We start from the raw sequence: 25906 nt of genomic DNA, 5'->3' as shown, positions 1-25906 counted from the left end.
AGCTGTATTTGATAGTTCAATCCAGGAGAGAATAATATGCCATCTGGAAGAATCGTCACATTCCACATTACAAGACGGGAAATCCAGAATTTATATCTTGAGTTATCATACTTGTTCAGATTGGTTCAAAATGAACAAAAATATAGATGAAACTATCTTTGTTAATTGTTTTCAATGTCAATGTAATTTGATCAATTCTTTTAAAGCTGCTGTTTTTCATGGCAGGTTTTGGATTGATTAGAGTTGGGAACAGTTTATTTTCATTCAGGAAGTTAAAGGATTAAATGAAGACGTTGTCATCACTAACACAAGTATCTGAGATCCCTGTCTGCAGTCCAGCTTTGTGCTTTGAATCACAAATCACAAGCTGATTAAAAATAATAAATGAATTCCCTCAATGGAAAATAGACAGGTTCATTAACACCCAAACATGAGTCTACTCTCAATTAGCGTCAGCTGGAAAGTTCAGTAAGAGGGTAGTGGAAGTGTAACTCAAATACCTTTTAGTACTTTCATTAGCAGCCATATGGAAAGAAAATCACCAAAGTATTAAATACCTGATTGTTACCATCATATGGAAAAGCAATGACATTGCTCAGAAAAACTCAATTTTTTGGCTTATGAAACTGTAATTGAAGGTGCAGTTTTTATATGAGACAAACCAGTTCGATGAAGTGAGTCAAACTTTCCTGTATCTAAATAGTTAGTTATTTTTTGTTATTCCCTAATGGTCTAAGTGTAAACAAAGTGTGAAGGACCAGAGGGGTGTAAGTGACATTTCACCAACTTTACAGGAGGGCCAAAACAAAAATTTACCATAGTTTTATCTGGCTTTGTGTACTGATTTCAGTAATTTAAAATAAAATGTTGTACACACATGGATTACAGGATACTTACTGAACACTATTTTAACATTTAATCAGAAAAAAAAATGTGCCTTTTTGGCACCAATGTTTTATTTCATTTTGTGTATAAAAACATGATGGCATCTGCTGACAATATGAACAAAGCGTTACATTAATGAGTTTAAAACAAATGACATTCCTTTGTGATAAAATAAAATATCACATAAAAAGTCCTTATATCAAATTAGATAACTGAATGTGTTATTGTGAATTAATTTTACTAAAATAGTAATCCTAGCCACTTAACTATTTGGCCAAATGGGTGATTGCAAAGCCTTTACAGATGCCTTCCTTAGTGAAAAATAAATATATAAAAATGTATTTGAAATACATTTATTTCATGCCAAGTATACTACAAATAAATCTACATATTATTAACATATTACTAAACTGGTATACTTAAAGTCTACTAAATTGGAACAGCTAATTTTGTGCTTAATGCACTTTAATTGTAAGAAAGTAGTGCTTAAGTCCAAGATATACTGAGCTTTATTTGATTGTGTTAAAAGTGGAACTATTGCAAGTATTCTTTAGGTACACTTTCCTCTTGCATTTAAATATTATTCAAAGATCATACAAAGATCATACAATCCTCATCAATAGTGACATTAAAACACATTTTAGGCTTAATATTGATAAATGTGCATTGTGCACAAGTAGTACTCCAAATAAAGTTTAATTATAATTTTTATATTTATATACATGTAAGTTTTGAGTGATATGCCAGTTTTATTACTTAAAACTATAAGTAATAAATACTTGAAAGACCATTGTAAACCCTAAAAAGAGGGTTGCTGCTAAGAGAACAAATGGCCACTTACACACTGCAAAGTTTCGGGAATGATATCCGCTTATAAATCAGAATCAGAAATAGCTTTATTGCCAAGTATGCTTACACACACAAGGAATCTGTCTTGGTGACAAAAGCTTCCCGTGCAACACGATGACAAGTGGCAAGACACAGATAACAAAATAAAAATAAGTGATTCAAAATAAATATACTATCTATTGTCTTTTAGTCTATTGTTTTTGTATATGTATGCACAGATATGCTATAAACAAATTATGCAAGGAAATGTGGATAGATGTATGATATGCTAAATAACATATGTATGATAAATAAAAGTATAGATAGTTTGGTATTGCATGTTTTATTGCACAGTGAGGAAAATTTTAACTGTTCATGGGGTAGACAGCCTGAGGGAAGAAACTTGCCTGGCTGTTTTGGTGCTCAGTGCTCTGTAGCGTCAACCAGACTGCATTGGCCTGTGTGTGAGGGATCCAGAATGATTTTGCCAGGCCTTTTACTCACTCTGGATGAGTGAGGAGGGTTATACCTGTGAATCGCTCTGCAGTCTGGACTATCCACTGTAGTTTTCTGAGATCAATTTTGGTAGTTGATCTGAACCAGACAGTTACAGAGGGGCAGAGGATGGATTAAATGACTGCAGAGAAGAACTGTATCAGCAGCTCCTGTGGCAGGTTGAACTTCCTCTGCTGGCAAGGGAGTACAACCTCTGCTGGGCCTTTTCACAGTGGAGTCAATGTGATTCTTCCACTTCAGTTTCTGAGAGTTGGTGGTGCCCAGGAATCTGAATGACTACTGCAGTGACTAGTGCTGTTCATGATGGTGAGTGGGGGGAGTGCAGGGGGGTTTCTCCTGAAGTCCATTATCATCTCCACTGTTTTGAGCATGTTAAACTCCAGGTTGTTAACACTGCATGATTCTCTCTAGAAATTGCAATGACGGGACCAAATATGATATGTCAAACTAGATGTGCCCCCTTACTCGAGCACCTTGACTAATTTCAGAAGCTCACACAGTCTTTTGAATCTGAAAATGGGCCTGCTGGTAAGTACTAAATAATTCATTATAAATAACAACATGATATAAATAACAAAATGATTAAAAGTTTAGTTTTGAATAATTAAATAAGTTATATATCATTTACATTTACATGAAATCATTTAGCAGACGCTTTTATCCAAAGCAACTTACAAATGAGGACAACAGAAGCAATCAAACCAACAAGAGGGCAACAATATGCAAGTGCTGTGACAAGTCCTGGTTAGATTAATGCAATATAAAATGTTTATATATATATAGTAGATAGAACAGAAATAGAATAGAGAGAGCTAGTGTTAGAGGGTCTAAGAAGGTTTTTTTTTTTTTTTTTTTTATAAATAAGAAAACAAATCTTGTTTAAATAATAATAATAATAATAATAATAATAAAAAAACATTTTAATTATTAACACAAACAATAGAATAATTGAGCTAGGGACAGTTTAATATACATTATTCATTAACTTGACACCAAGAGAAGAAAGTGTACACATACATTTAATGTTTCAATATTTTTTTAAAGATTGAAGATTGTGACTATTCACTGCAATTAAATGGACAAGTGCAAGCTCAAGTGCAAGTTTAAAGACAGAAATAAGGGTTACAAAAGTAAAAATGTACATAGTTAGTGTGTTGGGGCCCCATAACTGGAATTTGCTTAGGGCCCCCTTAATGATGCTCTATACTCTGCACTTACACACTACATATCACTATGTACTAAACTGTGTAGTGTATGAATTTTATAAGGTTATTTTGTCATTCATTGATGAAGTATAGTAGCCCCTCCCTCTCTGCTACATAATTAAATATCTGCAACAGTTGAGTGCATTCTACACTTCATTTTTTTTTTTTTTTTATTATTTTTTTTTTTTTATTTATTTGTTTATTTTTTATTTTTTTGAATTCTGTTTAAGTGCGTAATTCAGGTATTTAAAATGCATTTTTTCTTTTTGTAATTTTCAGTGTGAACACTAATTACACTATATATATATTACAAAACAGCATAGAAAAGTGCATGAGTATGCAATTTGGGATGCACTTAAGTCCACCTTTGAGTATATTGGGGGTTCAGTTCATGTTATAATTGTCTTGTATGTTAAGTGTGCACAATTGTGTGTGAGCACAAGTTAATAAGTTGCTGGTTGCAGCTCACTTAACGGCCACCGGAATGGGAGGAATTATTTTAACACCAAGCAAATCATCACCATTAAATACATAAAAGTGGCACATTTTATTTGGCCATCCACCTTTTTCCTGATGTAAAAATGGGTGCCGCCATTTGTAAATTCTATGGGTCTAGTTTCCGGTCACATTTGCATTCAGCTATTTTTAGCTGTACAAAACAGTTCGTTTTGCTGCTTGATACTGACAATTGATGTGTCCTATCATATTATTTTAATCAGTTATCTTAATTAAGAACACAATGGTTTGTACTGCAAACAGTTTTACCATTTACTGCACGTTGTTATTCTCCTCGTTATCTACCTATAACGGCTAATGATACAGAAGTCTCACCCATAGGCTTACCTCCACGTTGAGGAAAAAGGTGGATACATGAAGACAAAATAATACAAATTTAAACAGACTAAACATGAAGATGTTTTGTGATTACAAACTTACAGCTTACAAACAGTTAGTGATAAAAGCTAAAAACAATAACTATGCACAACACTTGAATGATCTACACACAAGCTCTTATTTTATAAAAACATAATGCTCAGCAACAATAGCCATTAGAGCTGTTTCACAGCACTTACACGCATTGTGCATAAGTGAAGCAGCAGTGTAACTGCAGTAGAAGGCGCTATATACAAAATATAGTACTTTTTCAGCTACTACATTACAACCATAATTTCTAAAATAGTAATCATGGTTGGACCATTGAGAATTGTTACAGTCATTCTAAGTGTTGGTCTGCTTAAGCACACAGTTAATATGGGTACTGGAATAACTATGGACTGCCTTTGTGTGCGGTGTTAAACAGCCATTCACAATGGCCTGGAAAAACACAAGATCAGCAAATTACTTTTTGAAACAATTCTAAAATGGTTCTTTAATACATTTGAATGTATTGAATTGAACACAAACAGTCACATACAAAAAAAAAAAAAAAAAAAAAAAAAAAAAAAAAAAACTCATTTATGAACATTTTACACATTATTTTTGTTATGCTTGTGTCTAATGAACAAGGCCCACTGTCTGAATTCTAGTCAATCATTGACTATTACCAGTGCAACATAATGCATTAAATATACAACCTAAAATTCATCAGTTTGTTTTAATGCAGACCGTTCAGGTAATTAATTAATTTTCTGTATTTTGTTGTGCTGCATTGCAGCTTAGTAGACTCCAACTCTGTTGGACATCTATATTCCAGTTGCTGTAGCCTTAATTCACATATAAATTTCAAGTATCCTGCCCATCACTGTCCTCCTTCTGCTGTGTGGCTGGCGGCTTGCCTGGATAATCTAGAAGAGAAATAGGAGTCTCCTTTGCTCCTGTTTGCTCCCTCTCACGTCTAGTGATTCCTCTGCTGCTTGCCTTCGAAGATATTGTCTGACCCCGGAACAGTTGAGCCTGACGTTGACATAGACCCACTTTGCTGAGAAGTATGAAGACATCTCCTTGGAAGGCCTTGGTGAAGATGGCATATAGGAAAGGATTAGCGCAGGAATTCAGAGGGTAAAAGAGCACCAAGAGGATCTTAGAGTTTGACACAGTGATGAGTGGGTGGTCCAACACAGCGGTCATAGCATACAACGAAATGGGTGCCATGCACAGGAAGTCAGTAAAGATGAGCACAGCCATACGCTTGGCAATGTTGGTGTCTTTGTTGGCAGACCGATGACTTGGGTTGTGAACAGCACAATAGATCTTGATGTAACAGGCACAAATGACTACAAAAGCCAGGATATTAAAAACAAGTACACAAAGGATGTAGATCTGGTCCACAAGTGTCTGGGTGTCCATGGGCAGACAAATGCTGACCTTCTGGTAGCTGCTGACCCCAATGAGAGGCATAAGAGCCAATAAGAGGCAAAAGATCCAGCCTACCAGCATGATGAATGAAGCATGGGACAGACGCAACTTACGGTCCAGCTGCATAGCATAAGTGATAGCATACCAGCGTTCCAGAGTAATAGTGGTCAGTGTGTAGACCGATAGTTCACTAGCAAAGACGGAGAAGAACCCAGCTAGGTTGCATCCTGGACCTGTCTGCCAATCAATAGCATGATTATAGTATTCAGAACGTGTGTGGAGGTCAACGGAAGCAATAAGCAGCAGGTAAATGCCCATACACAGGTCAGCAAAGGCCAGGTGGCACATTAAAAACCTTGAAACTGACAGTTTGTAGTGGCTGGTGAGCAGCACCAACAGTACAAGCAGGTTGCCTAACACAGCAAGCAAACTGACAAACCACACAGATACTCTTAGAAAGCTGAAACCCATGATGTCCTCACACGGGTTGAACTCATCAGGAACAGGAAAACAGGCAACCTCCTCTCCCTCCTCACACACAATGTAGTCATAGCGACTGTCAAACTCATGGCTGGTGTCTTCCTGGGGGTTCTTCAGTGTTTCACCAAAGCCCATATCATTGTCTGGGTGCCCGCCAAAGTAGGTGTGGTAGTGCAGGCTTGTGTAAAAGTCCTGGTGGTCGTAGGTGTCTCTAAAGAGGTTATCACCCAAATCAATGCCAGGTTCCATGCTGCTGTGCAGGCCAGGAATTGTAAACGTTCCCACAGATCTCTTTTGAAGTTGGTTATACCTGGCAGTAAGGTTACATATGATGTCCTCTAAGTACCTGCCATTTAAAAAGCAAAAACCCTAATGCTTGCATGCCAAAAAATACACTTTTAAAAGGTCTTAAATCTTTTTGTATGCTCACTAAAACTACCATAATATTCAGAATTTTTAATAGAATTAAGCAAACCAATTATATGATATCATAGTTCAGTCTTAGTAAAAAAAAAAAAAAAATACTACAAGAATTGAAACAAATAATAATAATAAAACATTACTCAAAACAAGCATATTTTCTTAGATTTGAGAGTAGTATTGCAATGAATAATCAAAGCCACAAACCCTCTTTTTTTCTTCAAGTTCTTGAATGCACAACAGTGGCTGGGGTAGGTCAAGTCTGCCGTAATCATGTGTCTGAATGTCTTGATCAGTGGTAGTTTTTTGAGAGCCCAGACATTCCGAGCACAGAGTTCCCGAAGTGACTCCAAGCCTCTGGTTGGTAGGGAAGTGACAGCCGATTCTGATACATCACTGATGAGAAAATAAGACAGCAGATTGACCCAGTTTTTCGCGATTGGTCCTCAGTAGCATAAATAAATATTCTTATCCTTTTCAGAATTTCCAAAGGAGTCTGATCTTCCTAACACTCATCTTTTTCACTTTTTTTCAGGTCAGGCATTTTGTACAAAATCATTTTCCCCAGTTCCCTAATCTCCCGCCTGATATATAAAAAATGGACACCTTCTCTCTCTTAGTCCAGACAGAAAAGGACTAATCTCTGCCATTTATGAATCAATAGATTTTTTAAATCCTGACCCCTCTGAATCTCTCAAGAATACATCAAAACTAGAGCTGGGGGTGACTTGAAACATTCTTGACACAGAGTAGATTATATATTTGATTTAGTACATTCTTCTTCCCTATGTGCTTGACATAGTTTGATGCAATGCAAGATTATTTATAGAGCACACTATACACTACTGCCAGACTAGCCAAAGTATACCCAGACAGGAGTGACACTTGCAATAAGTGCCGACAATCTCAAGCAAATCATACTCACATGTTCTGGTCCTGTCCAAGATTGACAGTTTTGGGTTAAAATATTTGATACTTTCGATAAAAATAACAATAATAATAATAATAATTAAAAAAAAAAACTAATAAAAGTGTCTTTAATACATAAAAGGGTCTTTAAAAAGCTTTCATAAAACATGGAAACCGTTGTTAAATTATATCGATACCATTGATCTGTCACTTTAAAATGCAGAAGAGGAGTTTCTATTTCTTTTTCCCTTATTTTGCCCTTTTTATTTTTTTTTTCTTTAGACATTTTTTGTATCATTTAATGCTATTGTTACAAGTAACAATATTGTTACTTGTGCTTGTTTTTGTTGTATGTCACAAAATGTTAATAAATATATTTTGGAAAACAAAATTCTGTAATGTTCAAACGCTTGTGGTTCTTAGGTTTATGTTGCTTTTTAACAGTGTTTTTCTAAAGTCTTGGCTGTTTGTTTCAGTGACTTGCCTGTTTGAGAGCTGACCAATCATTATATAAGATTCTCAAGACAAAAATATCTGAATAAAAGTCCCATTTTCCAATAAACAGATCGGATACTTTCTGATTTAAACAGCACTTAGGGTCATGGTGCTCTCATATACAGTACTTTACTAATAATACAATTAATACTAGTGCTGCTGTCAGTGCGTTCTGGCACAATATTGTAGTTGGTCATGTCTAAATTGAATGTAAGATGGGACAAAAATGGACAATGTAAATGCAGGCTTAGGGTAATGCAGGCTGTGTGTGTTTCAGTATCACCTAAAGAACAAAATATTTACCACTGCCTGTTTGGTTTTTCTCTGAAAATCATCAATCCTCCCTATAGGATTATAACCCTCAGAGTCAAAAATGTCCATTATAATATGAGCTTGTTGTTGTTTTTGTTTTAAACAGATGTTCCAAAGAGTCTATTGTGCAACATGAGTTTAAGATTAAGAAGAAGAAGAAGAAGAAGAAAAAGATTGCAGGCCGCTTGTCTGATTTTTTCATTTTGCGATAGTTAGCCAGTGACCTCATAGCAATGATTTCACACTGAGCTGACTCCTGAGAGGGTAGCTGAGGGGCCACATTATTAACTTATTAAAGAATTATGATTTCAGCAGGCCCACGTTAGCAGACAGATAAGATTACTATGGTCAACATCCTGCATTCAGAGGAGAAGATATTTTTGCATTTACAGAAAAAATGATTAGTAAAACCACTGAAGAGTAGGCTAGCTTTATGATAGGATAGGCTATTCTCTTATGAACAGAAATCTATAATATTTGTCAAAGCAGTAAAACAACCAACAACCAAAAAACAAAAAAAAAATGTTTTCCATTAAAAGTATCAAAGAATTAATACAAACATGCACAAAACTACATTTTAATATACATGATCTAATCTCTTAATTGAAATTTTTACAAACATATACAAAATATTTAAAAGTCTTTATTTGCTCTAAATTACAATTATGATAATACAATCTTATAATTTACAGTATTTCTTTATATATATATATATATATATATATATATATATATATATATATATATATATATATATATATATATATATATATATATTTTTCCTTAACCAAAACACAGCAAAATCATTTATGGACAAGGGCAGCAAACTCTGAGTAAAAGAGCTCAGAGAGAACTACATCTCAAGTGCTTTCAGGAGAAACAAAAGGCACTCACAAGACCATTGGCCCACTGCTAGTCCCAGCAAACATTCTCTCATCCAGCCTTGTCAGCTGCTTATTTCTATGCAGGTACCTGGAAAGAAAAGGCGTAAAAAAGGTTAAAAGGTTCAGTTTTGTGATCATAAATGCTATTACTAAATGTTAAAGATGAAATTAAAACCAAAATTTTTGTGGTGCTTGTTAAGGCACAAACAAACCCATAAACCCTTGTTGAGAATAGGTGCATTATTTTTTTGCAAATGATCAGACTTCAAAAAAATCACACAGATTTACATTCCCCAAAAAAATCCCACAGATTTACATTAAAGAAGGGATATAAGTACACACAGGGACCAGAATATCATAAAACATTTGTGGGTGCATTTTTTTTTCTTCCAGGGGTCACCTGCTCATTAGTAGAGATTCACAGACTTGAAATGGGTGTGTCAGACAAAGGAGACATGCAAACATGCAGTGTTGGGGGTCCTCCAGGAATGTGGTTGAGAACCACTGGTATAAACTGCTTAGACTAGTCTTAAAAAGTTAGCCATCTATTTTTTTTTCCTTCTAGATTGTTTATGACTGTTTAAAGTCAGTACAACAAAAATGTAGATTGGCTCAATTTTATCGAGGGAGACTGACATTAATATGCTGTAATCTCAGCAGAGGTTAATGACACAAGATTTATGGAATGACAATAGTAAATACTATGCCCCGAAAGTGCCCTTTACTCTAGAACAGACTTTTCAATGGGAACTGATTGAGAAGACACTATCATGACTATGTTATTGAATCAAGTGAACGAATAGTAGATATAATTATATCATTATTTAACCATATGCTGCTGTTTTTTCAATGGAATAAAAAGTCTGTTCATTCAGTTCATACAATGACAGTTCATAGTGAACATGTCAGATGTGAACAGTTCATAGTGAACATGTCAGAAAGGACATGAAAACATACTAGTTCCATACAACAGTCCATTCAACTTTCACAAATATTATATGTCTAAAGCAGCAATCTCCAACCCTGCTCCTGAAGATGTCCTGCAAATTTCAGGTCCAACCCTGGGCCAACACACCTGTCTGTAATTATCAAGTAACCCTAAACACCTTGATTAGCTGGTTTAGTTGTGTTTGATTGGAGTTGGAGCGGAAATCTGCAGGACGCTTGCTTTCCAGAAACAGGGTTGGAGACCCTTGTCAGAAAAGCAATACGATAGCTTTGTGTGAGCCACAGACCATATTTTAAATCCTTTTTGGTCTGTTTCTTGGAAGATTATAGTGTACAAGTTTAAAAACTTATTTTGGTGGTGCTTTTGGTGTTTTTGGAATGGTGCATGGTAAGAGAAAATAAAAATCTTAAAAAAAAAACAGGTTTGTAATGTATTTAAGGTGAATAAATAATGATAAATGGTAAACTATTCTGTTAATGATTAAAGCTTCATAAATGTGTTGTATCAAACTTGGGTATTTATATGGTTTTAGATAAACATTTAGCACTTAATTATATGTCTTTTGCAAGCTTTTATAAAGAACTTTACACTGAGTCCAGCTTTGTGCCATTGAAAGCATGATGTTGGACTTTCGTAAAGCCATTGCTGTACAGCCTCCTGTTGAATAAAAAGCAAAAAATAACAGTCATGTCCTGCTCCTGAAGAATATCTTGCTAATAACAGTGTCTACTTCTAGTTCAGAATTTAGAGCAGAGTAGATGTTTAAATAACGTCTCTAGGAGATAGAGATGCTTGAGTAACTCAGTATAGTGCAAATAATTGAAGCAGGGAACTAGAACAGAATTACAAATAGTCTGTGCTAAAAGGGTTAATTTTCATTCAAACCCTAGAATCTTTTCAATATACCGAAATTATAAGTAACAGTAGTTTTGCACTCCACAAAAAAAAAAAAAGAAGAAAAAAAGGAAATTGACAAATGACATCTCAAAACTCATTCTTCTCTGTTAGTATGACATGGAATATGACAAGACTTACACTGACAGCAGATCACTGGTAATGCCAAGAAAAGCATTAGCTGGAATTTCAGGAATATAGGGATTATCACTTAGTTCTCTGCAGGGAGAGCATAAATAGATTAAAAGAAAACCTTCAGAAACACAGATCTGTATTAAAACTGCTGCATTAGAACACTCCTCACAGCAGAAAGTAGGAGTCATCAGCCTGGATATTGTTCAGGACAGGGAAGATGGTGAGGCCCGTGTTGAATAAGCCTCTGAAAATACAATACCTCCTGGTTATTATTTTGACGTCTTACGCAGTGTCCACAGTGACACTGATTTTATTTCTAGAGGTAACTGCACTTTTGGTTGCTAGTAAGTGTTCCTACTACTGAGTGCCCTGATGTTATTGCTGGGCTGCCTAACTGGTTATAGCTTTACTTACCTAGACCATGCTCGTGGGCACAACATGTAGTACATTTTATACCTATATGTAATATAATCTATAGATTTTAATTTTTGTGTATATATAGTATATAGTGTACATGTGCATAAATGCATAAGAGAACCCTGAAATATGACATAAGAGTGAACCCACAAGGAATTAATTAAAGCAAAAAGTCTATATTACAATACAGTCTAATAATACTGTGACGAGTGGGGTTGGGCCGAGAGTCATGGGAACGGAGCGAGGCCGGTGGAGTAAGTGATAATGCACGACACCTGCGCCACTCACCAGTCTTGAGTCCCATAGAGGATCTCCGGAAGGAAAAAAGGAGTGACGACAGTGCAAGACGAGAGAGGACCAGGCCTGGAGTTTATTTTGTTTTGGTTCTGTTTGTGCGTGGCAGTTGCCGTGAGGGGCTATTTTCAGTTTTGTTTATTTTGTTATTAAATTATGTTTCACTGTTCGCTGGTTCCTGCCTCCTTCTTCCCGACCTATGAACTGTTACAAATACATAATATAATACATCTTTCTTCACCTGTGTTAATAGTACTGCCAAATATAGCTTATCACAGTTTTTGGCTAGATGCAAGTGAATCGTATGACATTCTGTTGGATCCATAAAGGGTCTTAAAGGGTTAGTTTACCCAAAAATGAAAATTCAGTTGTAAATTACTCACTCTCGTCTCATTCCATCCCTGCAAGACCTTCGCTCATCTTCAGAACATAAATGAAAATATTTTTTATGAAATATGAGAGCTTTCTGTCCCTCTAAAGTCAGCCATGAAACTTATACATTCAAGGTCCAGAAGCGCAGGATGATGCTCTAATGAATGCACAATGCAGATTCATTTTTCATAAATAAAGTATGAAGCGACATGAGTGCTTCATAATTTACCACTTTATTAATGAAAATATTATCTAAACACATGTGCCGTGGTACTCTAGGGAACTCACTCATTTGAGTTGTGTTGACGCGTGACTCTTCTGTCATGCAAACAACACAAATATGATGCTCTAATGAATGCACAATGCAGATTCATTTTTCATAAATAAAGTCGTAAATTATGTTTTTTTGTGCAAACAAAGCACTCACGTCGCTTAATAAAATTGAGGTTAAACCACTGGAGTCAGATGGAGAAGTTTAACAATGTCTTTCCTACTATTCTGGGCTCTGAATGTGTAAGTTAGGTTGCTGCCTATGGAGGGACAGAAAGCTTTTTTATTTCATCAAAAATATCTTTATTTGAGTTCGGAAGAGGAACGAAGGTCTTATGGGTGTGAAACATAATTTTAATGATAAATGATGACAGAATTTCCATTTTTAGGTGAAATATCCTTTTAATCCATCCATGGTTCCATCTTCCAATTGGAAAAAAAGAACAAACAAACAACAACAACAACATTTATTTTTAACAAAACTTTAAAAATGAGAGCCTGTAGACTAATTTTTATGTGAAGGACTCAGGGCAGTTTCGCTGGGAAGATCCAAGGGAAACTATCATAACAGTGTAATTTCAATGAACCTCATCTGTTGACAAGATGTCAGTGAATCACACTTGCCGTTACTTGCTTGCATTACTATGGAGTGTTTGCAAGAGCATAAGCAATACATTGCTGGCCACAGCTCACTTAATGGCCACCGGTGTCGCTAATAACAAGGGTTTCTGAATTCTAAATAGAGCCCTTTAACAGCTAAATATCAGCATTTTTAGGAGATTTAGAAATCTTTAATGTTGACAGTGAAATAGCTTGAGACATCCTCTTGAGTAGGACAAGGCGGTATGACAATACAGTTAATTTTTGACACACTGATTAAGAAACGATAAAGGAGTGATAAAGAAACATGAAGTTTCAAAGTAAAAACAGTCGGTTGTGTCTTAAATGAACATAAGAAATTAGAAGAAATCTGGATCAATATAATATCTAATCAATATAATATATAATTATCTAGTGTTAGGGTTAAAGAATATGTTGTTTACAAGTTATTCAAGGAGGGGAAAGCACTTCTCTTTCTCTTATGTGTGAATCTCACTCCAGTATTGCTAAATGTAATGCCACTGTCTCTTGCACTTCAAATGATTGGTTTAAATATTGTTTGTATTTTTGCAATGTATTTTCTTAATCTTACAAATTACTTGTATTTTAAATAAATACATTTCTCACACCAGTATTTTGTATTTAAAATTAAACATAATTGATGAGCAAGTATTTGTAAAATGTAACTATATATATTGTACTTATACTATATAGATGTATATGTGCCCATAGGTATATGTGCAGGTTAACAAGATTAAACTAGATGAGTAAAGTTTGTAGACAAACTTTAAGTTGGCTCAAAAAAGCCTAGCCAGAAAGTTTGAAGTAGTTTTAAAAGCTTGCAGTCTGAAAGTTTTCAGTTTGAAGTAGTTTAAAAGTTAAAATAGTTTTAAAGATTAAAGTTTGAATGTTTTCAAGGCAATAAAGCCTATCAGAAAAAAATTATAGAGTTTGTATTGATGTGGTATCTGGGGTGTTTGCTAGGCTGTTTCTAGCATGACTAGCATGTTTCTAACATTGTCAACATGTTGTTGGCATGATTAACAAGTTACTAGCATGTTTGTAGCACAAATACCATGTTACTAGCATGTTGTTAGCATAATTAACAAGTTACTAACATGGTGCTAGCATGATTCTAGCATGATTATCATGTTATTAGGATGGTGTAAGCATTTTGTTAACATGATTAGCAAGTTGCTAGCATGTTTCTAACATGATTAGCATGTTACTAACATGTTGTTAACATGATTAGCATATTACTAGCATGTATGGCGTTATTTCCCTGTCAAATGTCGAGAGCGCATTATTGTAGCGCGAAAGTACATTAATATAATGTGTGAGCGCGAATCTCTCTGCTCGCGCGCGGAATATAATGTACGGAGCGCGATTCTCTCTGCTCGCGCACGGGAACTGGGCGCGCGCTCTCAGATACACGTTGCTCTTGTAAGAATTTTCTCTGGGCTCGCTCAGAGAGCATGCCTGCACTTAAAACGTGTTCAGTGCAATCGCGGATCTCTCCTCTTCGCTTAAAGTAAGCGTGTATGTGCTTAGACTGTGTCCCGTGCGTTCGCGCATGGCCAAGTACTCTTCTCTTCGATTTCTTTCTCTTTGATCTTGGCATAAACGCTGTCAAAACGGCAACAACCAATCAGAAATAGGCTTCAACGACTGAACAATGAAAACGCGACATCGTACATGGAATCTTATTGGTTGATATTGAACCGCACATGGAATAAGTTCACTGAAGTTCAATCAAGATGAGCCGAGATGGATCCGCCGAATCGACGATCTCAGGTAACCAGTTTTATTTGTTTTGATGTTAAAATATGTCAAATGTATCTTAGAATTGTCTGGGAAGAGGGCGATTGGATTATTTTAACATATAAATTACCTAGACTGTCAACCACATTGTTCACACTACGTGCCATGCCCATTGAAAGTGAGATTTTTTTAGCCAAATATATTTGAAAGCCGATTCCAAAAGGCAAAAATAATCTTTTACGTCTGATAATTAACACATTGTCTCTTGCAATCACACCAGTGATTAAACATTAAGTACTTAGCGAGATCAACTGCTAAATTCAAATCTGAACAAATATTTCGGGGGAATAAGATAAGGGGGCAAAATGCCCCAGTAAAATTATGTTACGAATGAAGTGATGTGAAGTGAAGTGATGTGAAATTAATGAAAAGTGTAATCTGCAATGGATTTTCTTTATCGCGGATTGCAGCGTTGAGTGTTATAATCAATCACCCACTGTTTTTATTTATTATTATTATTTTTTTTTATCTAAAAAAATCTAACCTTCAATGGACATGGCACGTAGTGTGAACAATGTGGTTGACAGTCTAGGTAATTTATGTGTAAAATAATCCAATCGCCCTCTTGCCAGACATTTCTAAGATACATTTGACATATTTAACATAAAAAAACAAATAAAACTGGTTACCTGAGATCGTCGATTCGGCGGATCCATCTCGGCTCGTCTTGATTGAACTTCAGTGAACTTATTCCATGATGGGTCATTCGCAAACTCTTAAGAGCCCTTGTAGGTTCTTGTAGGTGAACGACGGGAGCTGGCTCGCATATCTGAAGAGCCGACTCTATTTAAAAAAAATATAGCCTACAGAAATTAAATCATTATGTAATAATGAAATAATGGATGCATTTTATTTTATTTAAAATAATTGACTAATTCAAAGAACAAAAAAAAATATTATATATGCCTAAAGGCGCACATATTCGTTTCGACTGTCTGATCAGCCTCACATTCTGTTCCTGTCAACACAAGAGGTGTCAACCAATTATATGGCATGAGGGAGGGGCCGATCCATCACACACAAACCACACACACAGTGTCAAACTCGCAGAAGAAACCGCATCAGCCCCTCGAATGTAAGGCAGCTTGCATTTCTGAATGCAAATCTCTCATAAAAATAAAAATATGATCAGCATTGTGTGTGTGTGTGTGTGTTCATGCTAGTTATACAAAAACATAACTAGTGAGATAGTTCATGCTGGTTATATAACATGCCAAAAAAAAGGGACCAGTTTAATCCTTTCAGTTATTTATTTTTCTTTAATATGGGTTCTATTATGTTGTTCAGATTCAGATTGTATTTGTTTTATAATGTTGTTGTTTCTATACATTAAAAAAGTTGTAATTTAAATGCAAATGTTTAATAGTATTCTTTTTTCATAACAAATCAATGCATTTTTAAAGAAATTGTGAGACATTGTGAGTATGACTTCATTTTAATAATTTAATTAGAATTGTTTTCACACCTATCACAGTCAATTTTTTTTTTTTTTTTTTTTTTTTAAAATTATTGTTTTTTAAAGAGCCGTTTGTGAGCCAAAAGAGCCGGCTCTTTCCAGTGAGCTGAGTCAAACGAGCGGGCTCATGAAAAAGAGCCGAAATGCACATCAACCAATAAGATTCTGATAGCGATGTCGCGTTTTCATTGGTCAGTCGTTGAAGCCTATTTCTGATTGGTTGTTGCCGTTTTGACCGCGTTTATGCCAAGAGCAAAGAGAAAGAAATCGAAGAGAAGAGTACTTGGCCATGCGCAAACGCACAGGACACAGTCTAAGCACATACACGCTTACTTTAAGCGAAGAGGAGAGATTCGCGATTGCACTGAACACGTTTTAAGTGCAGGCATGCTCTCTGAGCGAGCCCAGAGAAAATTCTTACAAGAGCAACGTGTATCTGAGAGGGCACGCCCAGTTCCCGCGCGTGAGCAGAGAGATTCGCGCTCGCACATTATATTAATGTACTTTCGCGCTACAATAATGCGCTCTCGACATTTGACAGGGAAATAACGCCATAAGCATGGTGTTACCATTTTGTTAACATGAGTAACAAGTTACTAGCATGTTTCGATCATGTCACTAGCATGTTTTTAGTATGATTAGCAAGTTACTAGCATGTTGTCAACATGATTAGCAAGTTACTAGCATAATGCTAGCATGCTTCTCACATATTTTGCAAGTTGCTAGCATGTTTCTAATATGATTAGCCAATTCCTATAATGTTGTTAAATGTCAACAACATGCTAGTAACTTGCTAACCATGCTAGAAACATGCTAGCAACTTGTTAAACTTGCTAAAAATTTCTAGCATGATTAGCATGTTACTAGCATGTTATTAACATGATTAGCAAGTTAATAGCAAGTTACTAGCATGTTGTTATCATTATTAGGATGTTAATAGCATGGTGTTACCATGAGTAGCAAATAACTAGCAGGTTTTTAGCATGTAACTACAATGTTTTAACTATTATGAAGTTACTAGCATGTTGTTAACATAATAAGCAAGTTACAGGCATGTTGCTAGTATAATGAGCATGTTCCTAGCATAATGCTAGCATGTTGCTAACATGATTAACAAGTTACTAGCATTTTGCTATAATGGTAAGCATCTTATTAGCATGTTGTTAGCATAATTCTAGCATGATTAGCATGTTAACAACATGTTGCTAGAATTATTCTAACATGATTAGCAAGTTACTAGCTTGATTAGCAAGTTACTAACATTAAGTTGCTAGCATGTTTCTGGAATGTTAGCATGTTAATAGCATGTTGCTAACATGATTAGCAAGTCACTACCATCTTGCTAGAATGTTTCTAGCATGATTATCATGTTACTAGTATTTTGCTAGCATGTAGTTACTGGCATGTTTGCTAGCTTATTTTTAACATGTTACTAGTATGTTGTTAACATGATTAGCAAGTTACTAGCATGTTGCTAGCATGTCTATAACATGATTAGCATGTTACTAGCATGTTTGCTAGATTGTTTCTAGCATTATTAGCATGTTACTAGCATGTTGTTAGCATGATTAGCAAGTTACTAGCATGTTGTTTGCATGTTTCAATGCTAACACAGTCAAAACCAGCTAAACCCAGTTGATTGAGTAAAAACCCAGCTAAAACCAGCTTAGGCTGGTTGCCTAGTCTTAGCTGGTTTAAGTTGAAAATATCTAGGTTAAGCCTGGTTGGTCTTTTAATAGGTCTCACAGCTTGACCAGCTAAGACCAGGGAGACCAGCCAAAGTAGCCAATCAGCTTAGGCTGGTTTTAGCCTTTTTTTTTTTTTTTTTTTTTTTTTCAGTATGGAGTTTTTAAGCTTTGTTATGACAGTAGACAGCTTAATAACACCATAAGCCTCATTGTATAAAAGTTTTCATGAAAGTCTGTGAGATTTTAGGTGGTTTTGATAGTCTGGTTTACATAAACCATAAGTTGGATCAGTTAGAAAATAAATAGCATACCGAGTCAGACCAGGCTGAAGGTCTGACCAAAGTTTGGTGGTTGTAGCTTGAAAGCTATAGGAGGAGTTTTTGTTCAAATTTTGTCTCAGAATAATAATAATAATAAGTTTAAATAGTAGATCAGTAATTTGGCTTTCTCAAGCCAATTTAACAATGAACAGCTTTTTGTTCTTTCATGCAAATTAACTATGACAATGTGAGATTAATTGTGATCGCTAATCATTTATTAGCAGAATAGGGAACAAAGAGTTTTCCCTGAATCACTAATTTGCTGCTTATTAATTGTAAGGTAATTGTTAAGTTTAGGGATGGTGTAGGATTAAGGTATCTAAAATATGGTTTTGCATAATAAGGCATTAAAATGTGCTATATAAGTACTAATAAACAGCCAATATATCATGTAACATGCATGCTAATAAGCAACTAGTTAATAGTGAGAATTAGCTCTTAAAATAAAGTGTTACCGAAGTTATTACTTCACTACATGTACATGACTTCAATATAAACAGTTTTTCAAATGACGGAGGTTCCACCATGCTACTATGGTTAAGGCAAACAGTTAGTTAAACTAGCTAGTGTAAATGTTCAGGCATGTTTTTTAGGCATAAAACTTAATAAAATATTTAAAACAGGAAAACATGACAAATCTTTTGAAGACAAAAAAAATAAAGTATGTAGACAGTGTTTTGCTCACAAATACTGTAATTTAGGGAGATTCTTAAAAGCCTCTGGATGGATGAATGTCAGATTTCTTGTGTTTCTTATTTCTCTGAAATGGGAAAGAGAAAGAGAGAGAGAGAGAGAGAGTGAGAGAGAGAGAGAGAGAGAGAGAGAGAGAGAGAGAGAGAGAGAGAGAGAGAGATTACATTAATTGAAAATGTTATTTTTTAAGTGCTTTAATAAAAGATATAGGATTCTAAAGTATCTCAACTGGACATTATGCTTGAATGTAACAATTAATTTCACATTATGTTTGCAAATGATGGAATAACATTTCTGAATTAATTTGCTCTTGTTCAATTTTGTCAGCCAAAGAGAAAACCTCAACAAAAAAGTATAGTGGAAGAACACAAGTCACTAAAACCAGGGTGTATTTAATCAGGGATTCAATGCTGGTATTGTTCTATTAACAGTTAAATTTTGGTTGGTTTTTGAGAGTAAATCTCAAAAGGTATTAATGAAAATATGTTTGGTTGTCGCAGATAAAACATCTAAAAAAGTCTGATGCTTGGGCACTGAAAAGTAACATCTCCTGTTTCAGGCAGAATTACTATATTGTGATGCTGTTCCATTATGTGATTGAAAATGATTACATTGGTAAAGACTATGGTTGAAAATGACTTACACAATGGTAAATATTTTATTCTTTTACTTCTGTGGTACAGTAGTTAAGATGTCCACCTCTTAAGTACAGGGAGCTGCTACAAAGTCAACACACGTCAACATATAATGCTTTTATTCCCCAAGCGAGTAAGCCAGATTAAAAAAACAACAAAAACAAAGTGGTGGTAGCAGGAAAGAGAGAGAGAGAGAGAGAGAGAGAGAGAGAGAGAGAGAGAGAGAGAGAGAGAGAGAGAGAAATAAACCTTGGGAGAAACCAGGCTACAACAGGGGAGTGTCCTATCATGCACCTAGAAATGCAAACATTTAATGAAAATAATTATAGTTTGTTTTCTTCTGTTACATCTATGCATTTTTGTCGTTCTTGTGTTTATTTTGCTTAACTTTCCTCAGTGTGTTAAAATTAAAGTATGTCATTTCGGCAACACTTTAAAATAGGGAACGTCTTGGTTACGTATGTAACCCTGGTTCCCTGAAGGAGGAAACAGAGACGTCACGTCGGTGACCGACGAATTAGGATCTCACTACTTCGAGTGTAACTAAATGAGCCAATGCACATTGGCATGCAATTATTGCATCCAGCTGCCGCTGATCACAGCTTGAGCAAAAGGCAGCCGGTGTAATCTATACCAGGTTTTCGCTGAGGAGCCAAACCAGTGACCCAGCCGCTCAGCAGTGGTACAGTCTCGACGTCACGTCGGTGACCGACGAATTGGTATTCCCTACCAAAGCACCATGGATGCAGCCCCTTCCAGTGTCCTGTGCGAGCAGCTTGCGCCTCTTTTTTGGTGTAGGCTGGGGCTCACAACAAGAAGACCATTCACTGTTGTCGTGGCACTACCCACTCAGTGAGATAACACTGGGAAAACGTACATGTTCCACTTGGAACAGTGACGATGTGGAAGCCCCATCCTTCCTGAAGGAGGTTTCGGAAGCAAATACACATATGAACATCCGTTTAGGTGCATATGGAAGATTAGAGGTGATTGAAACCCTCATGGAAATGGCAGGAGTCCACCGGGGAAGCACAGGCTCTGAGGCTATCCCGTGGACTTTACACATATGGGATCTACTTAGTTCTCACATATGGAACCCAGCCTTCTATCGGTTCTCAAGCATTCATCGAGTGATGAAGCCAGATGTTCCGCGACGTCTGGCCGCCAAGGGGACGGAGGAGCTAGACATGATCTATAGCAGGGGTTTCAACCTTTTAGGACATGCGCCCCCCCAAGTTTGTCTAATTTCACTCACGCACCCCCCCCCCATATTCACACCGAATTACTTTATTAACATAAAGCAAATATCCATCAAAGCTATTAAAGCAGCGAACAAATTTTCTTTTGCTCTTTTTGATTATTATACTGTTGTAAATTTGATATTTTCTTTACTGTTTACGTTCACTTAAAACAACCGACTGTGCTTACATGGATACTTGTCAAGACAACCATTGGTATTCACCTGCTGTCCTGTAAGGCTAAGGCTATCTCTTTATGCACTTCACATGTGTGGACGCGGTGTGCATAGAACGCTTTATCACAGCGCGTGAGTACTGCATTGAGATGTCTTGGGCTTAAATGGTTTAAAATTACTTTAGTGTTTAAACTGACAAGACTTAAAACATGTGAGAATGAAAAACTTTCTTGAGGAAACAGCACTGGCCTGATTGTTAAGGTAGTTTTTGGGGTCTAAGGTGACAGACAGGGGGCTGAAACCAAGCTAAAAAGGGTTTAGAACTGCCCCTGGTATAGCGTGCATAATTATACTGAAACATAAATATGTAACCAGTTTACCTGATTCAATGTGATGGCTGAGCGTGTTTCTGAGATAACAACATGCCAAACCGTGGTTGGATTTCGACACGGCTAACCGTAAATCATCTTACACTGTCAATATGCGTGACTGATACTCGAGCCAACTCTTCTCTAAATGTCGACTAGCAGTGGAAGTCAGATTGCCCCCTAGTGTATGGCTAAAGATTTGCTAACTCATATGCATAAATCCTCAAGGGAATGTCTCTGAATTAACTGATGCTTGCACCCCCCTTGACAGGTGCTGGCACCCCCCTGGGGCCATTCAGATGCTCTATCGCATCCTTCATAGGGATGTAACGATTACCGGTTTGATGATAAATCATGATAAAATTCCCCATGGTTAGCATTACCGTTTCATATTTTAATTATCATTAAAACCATATTAGATTACCACAATTTGACAACTCATGATAAATAAATACTGTCCAGCATTAAGCACAGTTTTCAGTAACAGTTTCACGTGTGCACGGCATGCAGAGTAGTTTCGTTTTGAGTGAAAACAGGGCGGAAAAGCTGGGAGGTTTTAAAAGAGTGCTAAGGGAATTATACAAATTAATATATGAATTAATTAATTAATTATATGAATGTACCTCTGAAGGTTCTGACTGTCTTCAGAAATGATTCGATGGCATTTTGTTTTCATCTTCACTCCATGTAATACCTAAAGGAAGTATTCTTAATTGCAGCACTGCTTTGTCCACGGAGTTTACAGGAAACAGCTGTAATTCAGCTTTTCCATAAGCGCAACCTGCTTTCAGAGAGTGGATTTACAGAGACTTATATTCACATTCAGTCTGTGTTCAGTTTCTGTCTGTCCAAAAAGTTGAGAACACAGGAGAATACTGGCTCCACATGAAAGCTATAGAATCTAGCGAACGTGTTGGGGGTCGCCCAGCCCGCAGCTCTACAAATATCAGTCAGCGAGGCGCCACATGCCAACACCCAGGAGGATGCAGCACTTCTAGTAGAGTGAGCTTTCAACCTGAGCGGGTAGGGCACACCCTGTGCCTGATAAGCCTGGGTGATGGCATCCACAATCCAGTGGGCCATCCTCTGCTTAGGGATGGCATTCCCCTTCTGCCGGCCTCCGTAACAGACAAAGAGCTGGTCTGAGGTCCTAAAGCTATGGCTTGGATGGGACAAACATCTTAAGGCCCAGACAGGACAGAACAGAGCTAGGGCTGGGTCTGCTTCCTCTGGGGACAGCACTTGTAAGCTCATCACCTGATCCCTGAAGGGAGTAGTGAGAACCTTGGGCACATAGGACCAGGGCCTCAGGATTACCTGGGAGTCAGCTGGCCCAATCTCTAGGCATGAATCGTCAACCCAAAATGCGTGCATTTTGATAATTAAAATATGAAACGGTAATGCTAACCATGGGGAATTTTATCATGATTTATCATCAAACCGGTAATCGTTACATCCCTATGAAAGATGCGATAGAGCATCTGAATGGCCCCAGGGGGGTGCCAGCACCTGTCAAGGGGGGTGCAACCATCAGTTAATTCAGAGACATTCCCTTGAGGATTTATGCATATGAGTTAGCAAATCTTTAGCCATCCACTAGGGGGCAATCTGACTTCCACTGCTAGTCGACAGTTAGAGCAGAGTTGGCTCGAGTATCAGTCACGCTTACTGACAGTGTAAGATGATTTATGGTTAGCCGTGTCGGAAATCCAACCATGGTTTGGCATGTTGTTATCTTAGAAACACGCTCAGCCATCACATTGAATCAGGTAAACTGGTTAAATATTTATGTTTCAGTATAATTATGCACGCTATACCAGGGGCAGTTCTAAACCCTTTTTAGCTTGGTTTCAGCCCCCTGTCTGTCACCTTAGCCCCCAAAAACTACCTTAACGATCAGGCCAGTGCTGTTTCCTCAAGAAAGTTTTTCATTCTCACATGTTTTAAGTCTTGTCAGTTTAAACACTAAAGTAATTTTAAGGCATTTAAGCCCAAGACATCTCAATGCAGTACTCACATGCTGTGATAAACCGTTTCTATGCGCACCGCGTCCACAAATGTGAAGTGCACAAAGAGATAGCCTTAGCCTTCTCAGACAGCAGGTGAATACCAATGGTTGTCTTGACAAGTATCCATGTAAGCACAGTCGGTTGTTTTAAGTGAACGTAAACAGTAAAGAAAATATCAAATTTACATCAGTATAACAAATCTGTGCATTTCTTATGTAAATAATGTTAATCAAAAAGAGCAAAAGAAAATTTGTTCGCTGCTTTAATAGCTTTAATGGATATTTGCGTTTATGTTAATGTTAATAAAGTAATTCAGTGACGAGAAGAACACCACTCGATGAACAGGTTCCACTTCAAAGCGTAAGCGTGTCTTGTAGACAGTGCTCTCGCCGAGGTGATGGTGTCCACTACCTCTTGGGGTAGGGCACCAAGAACCTCTATGTCACATCCAGGTACCAGACATGAAGTTTCCAGAGGTCTGGATGCAGGTGCCACAGCGTGCCCCGTCTCTGAGTAAGTAGTCCTTCCTCAGAGGAATCTGCCAGGGAGGGGCTGTCACAAGGATCATTAGTTTGGGGAACCAGGTCAGAGTGGGCCAATACGGCGCCACAAGCAGGACCCGCTCCTCGTCCTCCCTGACCTTGCACAGCGTCTGTGCGAGAAGGCTCACTGGGGGAAACACATACTTGTGCGAGACCCGCGGCCAGCTGTGTGCCGGTTCGTCCATGCCGAGTGTTCCCTCTGTCAACTCTAGGCAAGTGACATACCAGTGCGGATGGGTCTAAACCCCAGACACTGCATGCCCGTTATATGTGGCCCCCCAGCCAGTGGTGGAAGCATCTGTGTAAAGCCCGGGACACCAAGCCGACGATCGGCCATTTGCCATCATCGGGCCAATGGCGAGCGACGGTCGGGCTACTTTGTTTGGTGTGTTCCACTCGTCGGCTCTCGTCGGGCTCACATCGGCGGCAGTTTGCCCGATTCAACATGTTGAATTGGAGTTGGGGACGTCGGGCCGTCAGCGCGAGGGAGAGCTCTGACTGGATGTTCAGTTTAACGAATGAGTCAGTGCAAAGAATTAAAGCAAAAGTGATGAAAACAAGCATGTGAAGGAAGGCGGTATACAGACAGAAGGCTGTTTAAATGTTACGTGATCTTTCCCAATCATTCTAATACGTGAATGTTTTCATAACAACATGAGCCGCTTGAAATTATTAAAGTTATTAACGTTACTGATATTCAAAATGGTAAGCAAGCACTGCTTTGTTTACATTTCTTATATCTGCGTTTATCTCGTATATCTTTGTTTCGGTTTCTCCTTTTGAATGACGAATATATACTATTAATAACTGCTGATATGAACAGCGCGTTCCTCTCATGCATGCGCAGAACGCACGTGTTAGTTTGCCATTGGCAGTAGTCTGTGTGGTGTGTTCCAGCGCAACTTTTTGGTCCAACGCTGCCAACGCGAGGTGACAACACCATCGGCTTTCGTCGCCGCTAGTTCTTTGAAGTCGGCACTCCTGCCTGGAGGAACATAAGATCCGACCACAGGGTGAAGGTTTGGCGACAGGCCGGTGTAACTTGGTGAGTGCCGTGCTGCCACGCCCATCTCGGGACTCGGCCATGAAGCCAGTGCTGAAGCGGTCTCATATGCAATAGCCCTAGTGGTATAAGTGCTGCTGCAGCTGGTATATGCCCCAGGAGCCTCTGAAATAGTTGGAATGAATTCAAGCAGGTCAGCACTGACCGCGCATATTCCTCTGTGAGGCATGCTGTCTGTTCGACCGAATCTAACTCCATACTGAGAAAAGAGATCTTCTGCATCGGGGAGAGTTTGCTCTTTTCCCAGTTGACCAGAAGATCTCGAGACTGTGCTAGTATAAGCCAATCGTCGAGATAGTTTAGGATGCGAACACCCTGCTCTCTGAGGGGAACAAGAGCCCCCTCCGCGAGACACTTGTACTGATATGCCCGTCCTTCGAGCCCAAACTGCAGAAATGGTCTGTGGCGTGGAAGGATCGACACATGAAAGTACACGTCCTTCAGGCCAATCGCTGCAAACCAATCTTGGAGACGGACGTGCCTGGAGATGCGTTTTTGCGTCAACATCTTGAACGGTAACCGGTGAAGACACGCAGGTCCAAGATATGTTGTAACCCATCGCCTTTCTTGGGTACAATGAAGAAAGGGCTGAAAAACCCCGTCCTCATATCGGTTGGAGGGACCAGCTCTATCGCATCCTTCATAGGGATGTAACGATTACCAGTTTGATGATAAATCATGATAAAATTCCCCACCATTAGTATTACTGTTTCATATTTTATCATTTTATATTTTCT

General features: G+C 37.6%; 1 protein-coding gene across 1 annotated transcript in view; it reads right to left on the bottom strand.

The window, feature by feature from the left end:
- Positions 1 to 4434: 4434 nt before the first annotated feature.
- LOC109081289 (thyrotropin receptor-like) overlaps positions 4435 to 25906 on the bottom strand; it is a 48289-nt gene continuing 26817 nt past the window's right edge. The window contains exons 4-10 of the mRNA XM_042777429.1: positions 19131 to 19205; positions 11377 to 11451; positions 11214 to 11291; positions 10767 to 10835; positions 9240 to 9317; positions 6837 to 7025; positions 4435 to 6555 (exon numbers count right to left, since the gene is read on the bottom strand). Of these exons, the coding sequence (XP_042633363.1) occupies positions 5157 to 6555; positions 6837 to 7025; positions 9240 to 9317; positions 10767 to 10835; positions 11214 to 11291; positions 11377 to 11451; positions 19131 to 19205 (1963 nt within the window). The 3' untranslated portion in view covers positions 4435 to 5156. The remainder of the gene's footprint in view (positions 6556 to 6836; positions 7026 to 9239; positions 9318 to 10766; positions 10836 to 11213; positions 11292 to 11376; positions 11452 to 19130; positions 19206 to 25906) is intronic.

Source organism: Cyprinus carpio, chromosome A20, assembly GCF_018340385.1.
Source record: "Cyprinus carpio isolate SPL01 chromosome A20, ASM1834038v1, whole genome shotgun sequence".
NCBI lineage: Eukaryota > Metazoa > Chordata > Actinopteri > Cypriniformes > Cyprinidae > Cyprinus > Cyprinus carpio.
Note: the sequence above shows the minus strand (reverse complement) of the source record. Positions and strands in the feature narration are given on the sequence as shown.